The sequence below is a fragment of the Lonchura striata genome, chromosome 27 (genome assembly GCF_050655825.1).
Source record: "Lonchura striata isolate lonStrDom1 chromosome 27, ASM5065582v1, whole genome shotgun sequence".
NCBI classification, from domain to species: Eukaryota; Metazoa; Chordata; class Aves; order Passeriformes; family Estrildidae; genus Lonchura; species Lonchura striata.
This window is the reverse complement of record NC_140729.1, coordinates 10,099,487-10,108,598: the sequence shown is the minus strand read 5'-3', so window position 1 is coordinate 10,108,598 and position 9,112 is coordinate 10,099,487. Positions and strand designations below refer to the sequence as shown.

The following is a 9,112-nucleotide window of genomic DNA, read 5'->3' as shown; positions in this document are numbered from 1 at the left end:
CCCCGCTCCCGCTCCCTCCGCTCCGCCGGCGCCACAAGCTTGTCCCGCCGCGGCCGCCGTCCCCTCCCTCTGCAGGCCCAAGATGGCGGCGCCCGGCGGGGCGGGCGCGGCGCCGCTCCCGGTCGCGATCCCGATGCCGGCCCCCATCCTGCTCCCGGAGCCGCCGCCCTTCCCGGCCTGGCTCGCGGCGCGGCTGGACGCGCTGGGGCTGGACCGCGCCGTGTACGGCGCCTACATCGAGGGGCTGCTGCGGGAGGAGGAGAGCGACGAGGAGCGGCTGGAGGCGCTGCGGGCCGTGCTGGCCGCCTGCCTGGTGAGGGGCGGGGGTCGCTCCGCGGCCCCGGGCCGGCGGGGTCTCGCCGTCCGCCCCGCCCCGGTGGACGCGCCGCGCTCCCGCCGGGGCGCTGCGGCCTCCGCGGGCGGCTCCCCGCAGCCCTGCCGCGTCAGCCGCTTCCCGGAGCGCGGTACCCCCGAACTGGGAGCGCACCCACTCCCAGGGCTCCTAATGCCCCCACCCGCCAGCCTTGCGGGGTTTTCGGTGTTGTGTGGGGAGGGGTTTTGCGGCAGGCTCGGGCTGATGGAAGCTCTGAGGAAGGGGCTGTTCGTGGGGAGCACAGGGATCCCTCAGTTTGGGTGCAGCGTTCACCGCGAGCTGGGCGGCCTGGCAGCGCCAGGTGGGCGTCCAGAGGTGACTTTGAATGGTAAATCCTCTGGCAGGAGGTTGGGGCGGTGCTCTCCTGCCTCACACACGCCTTGTCCGTCAGGAATCGGATCCCGCTGGGCTGGGACGGACAGGAACAGCCGTGGGTGGGCAGGGCTTGCTTCTGCTCTTGCCAGATTCCCGGGAGCCGGGAGAGAGCAGGGAGGAATTTCTCTTCGGTAATCCTCCTTGTATGATTTTTGCAGTGGCTGTGTCCCGGGATTTTTTATAAATGGATGCTTCATAATGTAAAATGTTAAGTCATGAGTAGTGCTGATGTTGGGAACTGTCTGCTCAGCGGCTGTCGCTGATTTCCTCCCAAAATATCAGTGTGGGAGCACAAAACCCAGAGGGACTGGGCGGGTACAATCAGCTTTTTGTTATGACAGGTATGACACCGTTCCTTCTGTGCACTGACTGTGCCATTCCACTTTTAGGGTTTCTTAAAAGTCAGAGCACCCTCCCCTGCCGGCCCTGTCCCCACCCACCCTGGGGCACAGCAGTGAGCTCCTTCAGCTGTGGCAGTGCAGCTTTGAGCGTGAAAGAGCTGGAAAACCAAAGGTTGCATCCTGAGGGATGGAGCCAGATGTCTTTGCAAAGTGCTGCTCTGCAGTAGTCAAGGTTAATTAAGCTCCCTGTAATTACCAGACTTCATTCCATCCCTGTCACTGTGCCTGGCCCACTCCAGGCCTGGGAAGTGTGTCCTGGCTGAGCAGTGCTGCCTGGCCTTGCCACTGATGTTCCCCTTTCCTGATATTCTGTTTTTTTTCTGCAGTTTCTCCTTCCTGCTCAGTGCTGAGCTCCTTTCTGTGGTGCTGCTGCCAGGACTGAGCAGCTCTGGGGTTCCCATGTCCCTCCAGTCCAGGCCTGCCCCAGTCACGCCACAGCCACAGCTGAGTTGAGCCTCGTTTGCAGTTTCTGGCTCACTTTGATTTTTCTGCCTTTCCTGTAAAACATATTTGTCTCTTGAACCCTCAGACTTTGTAATTACTCTTTGTAGTCTGTTCTTTTTTAATATCTTTTTTGTTTCTTTATTTTTAGACTCTGTGCTTATTTCTGTACTGACTTTTGAAACAGTGTTTTATTTGGTGAATTTGGGGGGTTTCTTGCCAAGTCCCTTCTCATAGTTCCATACACAAATTACAGGGGATTTTTTTGTTCACTTGTTTGTGTTTCACAAACCTTATTAAAATAAGCTGACATCTCAGGTGACATCTGCTCTCATGTCTATGGTTCCTCAGTCCTGATCATGTCTTGCACTAGTGATTTTCTACCATTCCTAATCAAGAAACTTAAAAATGAGTTATCTTTCTGTCCAGTTCTTCTCTTTAAACCATACAGAATCCACCTCACTTGTATTTTCTATGGTTGATTTTTCTCTGTATTTACTGCATGCCAAACCAAGATAATTTCTTGTTTTTTGAAAATACTTGGTGGTGGCCCCTGAGCTCTGTGACCCCCATTTGTGGTGTTTGGCTCTCCTTTGTTCCATGGAGCAAATGCCAGTCAGCTCGAAGACATCCAGCACCTTTAGGTAACAAATTTTAGCAGGGGAAAAAGCCACCTTCAGGAGTACAGCTGGAGAGAGGAGCAGCTCTGCAGGGCCAGGAGCTGCTCCAGGCACCATGGCTGGGATTCCCCTGAGGTTCTGTGGTGAGACCATGGCGAGGCAGCAGTGCCCCTGCAGCCCCTGGAGATCTGCTGGAGCAGAGATTCCCCTGCAGCCCCTGGAGGAGCCCCTGCTGGAGCAGGGGGATGTGTCCCACTGCCACTTCTGTGTTTAATGTTCCAGACAGGTCAAGGGGGACCAGGATGTCCCTGCAGGTGGGAGGTGATGGTCTGTCAGCACCAGCACAGGGGTTCCAGCCCTGCACTGGCCCTGACTTATATCCCATGTAATTTACTCCCTTTAGTGAGCTTGGCATGGAGGTAGCACTGAGTCACTTCCCTGTGGCCTTGCTCAGGAAGAGAGAGGATGCAGGACTGGAGGCTTTGGGAGCCAAGACCCCCAATGGCCTCCTGGGTGTGGGCAGGGCCGTGGCACCTGCACAGCCATCCTTGTGTCAGAGCTGTCCGTGTGCACAGTGACCAGGCACGGTGTGGTTGTGTCATCCCAGGGAAACCAGAGTCCTGTGTGTAACAGGCAGGCTTGAGGTGAAAAGCTGTTTCTGAGCTGACTGTTGGGTGTGCAGATCCTTTGTAGCTGCTGCTTTTCTTGTCTGACTGGTGCTGTTTCAAGTCTGAGGAGTCTCTTTTCCCTTTCTAGGAAGAAGATCTCTTGAACGATGTGTGCAGGGAGGTTGTGGAGAGGTGGTCTGACTCCCAGGTCGTTGATTCCAAAGAGGAAAAAGAAGGTAGAGTGCTGTGCCTTGGGGTGCTGTGCCCTGGTCTCAGTGTGGGGTGACCTGCAGGGCTCAGCTCAAAGGGAATTTTGTGTTTGTCCTGGTAGGAGTTAAACCAGTGCTGCCCCATGGCTGCAGGTCTGACCTGCCTCTCACTCCATTGCTGCTCATTTACTCTTTCATCTGGCATGGGAATGAGCAGCTTCACTTTGGGCTGCCCCAGCATTTGCTGCTCTTTGGGTTCATCATCCTGCAGGGGAAGTGTTTTGGGTCTTTTTGGTTGGTTGGTTTTTTTTTTGTTTTTTTTTGTTTTTTTTTTTCTTGTTTATGGGGTTTTGGCCTTCTGTTGTTTTTTTGGTTTAGCATCAGGTTTTTTTGTGGTAGTTATTTTTTTTGATTGTTTGTTTTAGTTTGGTTTTTTTGTTAATTTTTGTTTTGTTTGTGTTCTCCTCCCCCCACCGCCGTGTGTGTGGTTTTGGTGCAGGTTTTTTTGTGTGTGTTTTTCTTCTTCTGTAGGATTTTTCTTTTCTGATTAAATGGTCATTAAGCTTCAGCCCAAAGCATTCTGTGGTTTTTTCAGAAACCTCCTTTCCCAGCACATCCAGGGCTGTCTCTGCTCAGTGCTGACACTGCAGCTATTATGGTCTAGAAACCTGTGCTGCTTCTGTCGGTGGCAGTCTGGAAAGGAGCTGGTTTGTACAACTGCAGTGCCCCTGTGGAGAGCTGGGCTGTCCCTGCTGCTGACCCCACTCACATGTCTGTATTTCCTCTTCCAGCATTTTCCCTTACAACTCTTTTTTTTTTTCCATGAATGCTTGCTGGAGGAAGCTCTGTGAGGCTGTGGATAAACTGTCACTGCTCCTTCCCCAGCCCCACTGTGCCTGTGTCCCCTTCCTGAACCCATCCCTTGTCCTCAGCTGGGAGCCAAGACCTGGCCTTGTCCGTGTGTGGGGTTTGTCCTGGTCCCTGTGCAGGGCTCTGGATGCAGTGGAGCTGTGCTGGGAGGATTTGTGGTTCAAGCACGGATCAGTGACATTGCAGTGGCACAGGCCTGACAGGAGGTTGTGACAATGGAACGTCCCTTTGGTGTAAATCCTCCGTTTTGTTTGCTTGGCATTTTCTTGTTGCCTCTGGTTGTGAACAGCACATTGTCAGTGCCCGGTGTCACCCAGGAATGGCTCTGGCAGCACGTCCCTGGTCACTGCACCAGCCCCAGCATCCCCCTCTGCTTCACCCCCTGCATGGACACAGCAGCTCCACCACTCAGCAGCTCAGTGGCTTTCCCAGAAATCCTGGAAGTCTGCTCTTGGTCTGACCTTGCCTTTGGCTGGGGATAGGGAGAAGTTAGTGCTGTTCCATACATTAAGTAAAATAAATTCCTATTTAGGACAAGTGACTGGGGTTGCTGGAGCTGCTGCTGGGCTCCTCCTGCTCCTGCCAGTGCTCACCCACAGGGATTTTTCTTATTATCAAAAGGCAGCACAGTGTGTCTAGGTTCGTGGAATTCCAGGGTGAAATTTTATCAGTGGGGTTCCATACAAGGATAAATCCCCACTGAACTGTGTATCCACTCAGAATACCAGAGTCCTGAGGATAAATGATTAACAGACTAAAAAAAACTGGCATCAAAACCCAGATGTCATTTTAGGAAGTGGCAGTGGAATTTCAGTGTTAAAACATAAATCAGCTGTTGGTCTCTCTTGGTTGGAAAGAAAGGGAGAGCATGGAACTGATCCCTCACTCCAGGTTTTCAGAATTTCTCTTTGATGGGGATTAAGTACATATTTAAGTAAACTTATTAAGCTGCTTTGAAGTGGAAGAGAATGTGATTTGGAGTCAAATGGATTTTCATTAGCCAGAGCCTGACTGATTCCAGTTTCATTGTGAAACTTCCCTTACTCCAGGAATAACAGTGTCTGTGGTGGCTGGGTGCAGCACAGGGAATTCCCCCTCCAAGAGAGAAGCCCCATCACCTCAGGGTGTCAGCCCCATGCTGGCCCTAGCCAGCCCCGTGGTGGCTCCTCAGCAGCTCCATCTCTCCCAGATGCCAGCTGGAATTCCCCAAAGCAGCTGGCTTTGCCAGCACCGCTAGTGCCCTTGGGAGAAGCTCGGGGGTGTTTTTGGATGTCTCCCTTTGGGTGGGTGCATTTCCCCAGGACAATGTCCCTGCAGGACACGGGCTGGGTGGGAGGAGGCAGTGACACCAGGGGCTCGGTGGCCGTGTCTGTGGCCTGGGCTGACACTGTCACTCCTCTCCTGCCAGATGAGGTCCAGGCCATCGCCAGCATGATGGAGAAGCAGGCCAGGATAGTGGTGAAGCCCAAGGAGGTGTCCCAGGAGGAGAAGCAGAGGAAGGCTGCTCTCCTGGCCCAGTATGCCAATGTGACCGACGAGGAGGAATATCCTTTTCCTGCACTGCTCAGGGCCCTGAGGAGAGCTGGGGAAGCCTTGCAGTCTTCCTTGGATAAAATAACTGCCATGGACAAAGCATGGAAGCTCCTTGTTTGTGGAGTGCTGCGAGCAGATGCTCCTGGGAGGGTGTTTGTTCCCACCAGCACGTAGCTGTGGCACTTTGCCCAGCCCAGGTGTGTGGCAGGAGAGCAGTGAATGCCCCCATCCCTCAGCAGCTGGTGCTGAGTTTCTCTCTTGATTTCCCAGGAGAAATCTGCTGAAATAATCCTTTACAGAGAGTGTGTGGAGTGGGAGGGTTAGAAGTTAACTCTTCGTGGTGCTGAAGAGTGAGTTCTTCCCTGCCCAGCAGAGTGAATCGTAGGCAACTGCATCTGGCCCTGGAGCAGCAGGAGCTGAGGGTGGGAGCTGTGCATACCTGGTCTGTGAGAGTCCAGCTGCTTCTTCCTGGCTTTATAAGGCTGTTATTTGAGTGAAGTGTGGCTGTAGAGAGGCACAAGATCATTACTAATGTCTTTGTTTCCTTAATTCTCTCACTGGTGGGGATGAACAGGATGGATTGACGACAGCTGTAAATATTGGATCAGAAAAATGTATCCTTTGAATTCCTGGTGACCCAGGCTGCTTGCCTGGTGAGTGCAGGCAGCCTTCATGGTGAGTTTCCCATCCTTCTCTCCCTGTGCTAGTCTCCCTGTTTCTGTAGGGCCACCTTTTAAGCTTGGGGGTTGTTTTTCCTCTCTGTGTACCCTGACCTTGCTCAAAGTGACAGTCCGTGTGCTCTGTGTGCAGCACTCACACAAACCCTGCCATTCATTTCCTTCTCCTCCCCTCTTTCCCTCTTCCACCTTTTTGTAACTTCATAGAACATGCTTATTGATAAGGACAGTGCTCCCAGAACATCAGGTTAATGTTAACTGGTGTTCAGAGAGGGAAATCGTGTTAGGAATGAAGCTTGGCAGGCCATGGTGCAGCTGAACACTCAGGGTGGGCAGGACCAAGGGGCCTGTGTCTGTCTCAGAATTGGGGCCATCCTTGAGCTCCCAACTGGCAAATTTAAGAAGGAAGCAGGTTTTATCACATAATTAAATATGAAACCTAAGTTATTCTTGTTCCTATGTTAGGGACAAGTGTGTACGTGTCTGTCTGCACATACACGCATGTATGTACACATATGTATGTATTCAGACGTGTCACACAGAGCTGCAGTGAACCCACTCGAGGCTGTGCCCTGTGTGTTTGCTTCCTTTCAGGTTTGTAGGGGTTTGACATGTATTTTTACACATCAGTCTTAAGAACCAGTAGGCAACCTCATTTTTCTAGGAAAAAACATAGAATCACTAAGGTTGGAAGAACCCTCTGGGATTGAGTCCAACCACTCCCCCATCACTGCCAAGGCCACCACTAACTCCTGTCCCCAGGTGCCAATGCCTGACCACCCTTTCTGTGAAGTAGTTTTTCCAATATCCAACCTAAGCCTCTCCTGGCATAACTTGAGGCTGTTACCTCTTGTCCTGTCCCTGTTCCCTGGGAGCAGAGCCTGGTCCCCACCTGGCTGTCCCCTCCTGTCAGAGAGTTTTGGAGAGTGAGAAGGTCCCCCCCGAGCCTCCTCTTCTCCAGGCTGAGCCCCCCCCAGCTCCTTTTCCCACTCCTTATCGGACTTGTGCTCCAGACACTTCCTTCTCTAGGAGTGGGTGTTTTTCCAACCTGACTTTTCTTTCTGAAAAAGCAAGAGAGATTGCTTCTCCTTTCTGCATTCCCCATTTCCCAATTCCTTACCTGCCTGGTGAGGAAATAGGGAGTCAGAAGGTGAGGGGGGAGGTAGAACAAACTTCCCATGTGCCAAGGCACCTTCTCCCGTGACCTCAGCCAGAGCGTTGTCGGCCTTAGCCCGCCCCAGCGCTGTTCCGAAACACCAATGTGGAGGATGTCCTGAACGCCAGGAAGCTGGAGCGGGAGCTGCTGCGGGATGAGTTCCAGAAGAAGAAAGAGCAGGATAAACTGCAGCGGGAGAAGGACAAGCTGGCCAAGCAGGAACGGAAGGAGAAGGAGAAGAAACGAACACAGAAAGGCGAGCGGAAGCGGTAGCTGGTGATTTCCAGTTGGACTCTCAAAGGATAAAATTAATTCTGAATATGGTGTGTGTTTAAAAAGCAGCAAGAATTCCAGGCACGTGGCCAGGAGCAGTTCTTGGGAAGCGGTGCCTTTTTTTTCTTGTTTTGTTTTGTTACATAGCAGAACAGAATCTCTGAGCAGCTCCTGGACTCAGTGTGCCCTGTGCTTGTGGTATCAGTGTCCCAGTCAGTGCTTGTGGCCAGTGTCTGTACCAAAGAAAGGTGAAGTGATTATGTCATATTGTTAAATTGATCCATTTTTACTTCTGACCACCTGGGAGCAGAGCATGGTGTAGGAACTGCCCCTGCACTGGCCAAGGCTTGAGCTGAGCTTGTCCTGCCACGAGCCAGGACACGCTGCCCCAAGGCACACATGAATTCATTGACACAAGCCTTGAAAAAATATCTTTGCAAATCCCTGTGTTTGCACTGCTGAGGCCAACGCTCTGGCCCTGCTCGGGCTGGGCCGGGGGAGCAGGACTGGAGCTGAGATCAGCACAGAGCGGGGCTGCAGCAGAGGAGTGAGATGTGTGAAATGGAGGTGAGCTGCAGTGATGTGACTCCATTACCTGTGGACTGTGAGTGAGGGAAACACCGCCCAGGCAGGAGCATTGGCCTCAGCAGCAGCAAACCACACTCCTAACGCAGTTTTAAGACTCCAGAGAGCTGGAAAATGGTGCTCCCCAATGTTCTGTGGGGTGAACGTGGATTGTTACTTCCATGGCTGTTGCCAGGGTGAAGCTCTGAAGCTGGTTTGGCACAAGCAGGGTGAGCAGGAAATGCACTGGGGATCACTGCCCATTGGGCACAGCTGCTGTCAGGAACTGCAGTGCTCCTCCTGAATGCTCCTTCTCCCTCCAAAGGGCTCATCCCTGCTACTCCAGCCTTTTTGTGATGGTGTTGCCCACTTGAGGAAGGAGAACACTAGTCCTGTGAACTGAGGGGCAAGGAGGGGCTGTGGGAGGAACGGGTGTGCCTGGGCTCTGTGCTGCAGCATGCTCTGGGTGCCTGCTTGCTGTGAGGTGACCTGTGCTGAGCTCCTGTGCTCCTGCAGTCCCAGGATGCCCAACCCAGTGCCATTTTCAGCACCGCGCTGACTCCAGGGCTAGGCCTCCCCCTCAAGCTGCTGCTCTGTGTGTGTGTGAGTTTCCAACTGCTTTGTCTTTGGACTTGAATAATAAATCTTGATTGGCCAAGAAGTGGGGTCCTCTGAGTGATGTTGCCATTCATATTGGCAGTGCCAGTGATGTGTCCTTGCTGGCCCCTTGCCCAGCAGCGGCATTTCTGAAGGGTCCCCTGTTGCTGCCTTGGTGCAGATTCAGCTTCATTCAGGCCTTGTTTCTCAGGGCTGTGGTGCTCTCTTTCCTGGGAGCTGACCCAGCTGTGCTGCTCCCCAGGGCTCTCTCCCCAGTCTGGATTGGTCTGCTGTGGCGGTTCCTGGTTGGTATTTCAGGTGGCTCAGGCAGCTGCCAGGGTGTGGGACTGCAGTGGAACAGGGCAGGGGCAGTTCTTGAGGGAGGGAGTCACTCAGCGCCAGCTCTCACTTCCTG

The 9,112-nt window shown here is 53.1% G+C and overlaps 1 protein-coding gene across 1 annotated transcript; it reads left to right on the top strand.

The window, feature by feature from the left end:
- Positions 1–73: 73 nt before the first annotated feature.
- Positions 74–8,761, top strand: CCDC43 (coiled-coil domain containing 43). Its single transcript, XM_021539886.4, has 5 exons — positions 74–313; positions 2,967–3,054; positions 5,306–5,441; positions 5,989–6,044; positions 7,349–8,761. The coding sequence occupies exons 1-5, from the start codon at positions 83–85 to the stop codon at positions 7,534–7,536; spliced, it is 699 nt and encodes a 232-aa protein (XP_021395561.1). The 5' UTR covers positions 74–82; the 3' UTR covers positions 7,537–8,761.
- Positions 8,762–9,112: the final 351 nt, after the last annotated feature.

Bases quoted from the DNA above. Each gene is read 5' to 3' on its own strand.
- CCDC43 (XM_021539886.4), top strand. From the start codon at position 83: ATGGCGGCGCCCGGCGGGGCGGGCGCGGCGCCGCTCCCGGTCGCGATC. The intron at 3,055-5,305 runs GTAGAGTGCTGT...CTCTCCTGCCAG, and splicing joins TTCCAAAGAGGAAAAAGAAG to ATGAGGTCCAGGCCATCGCC. The intron at 6,045-7,348 runs GTATCCTTTGAA...AGCCCGCCCCAG, and splicing joins AAATATTGGATCAGAAAAAT to CGCTGTTCCGAAACACCAAT.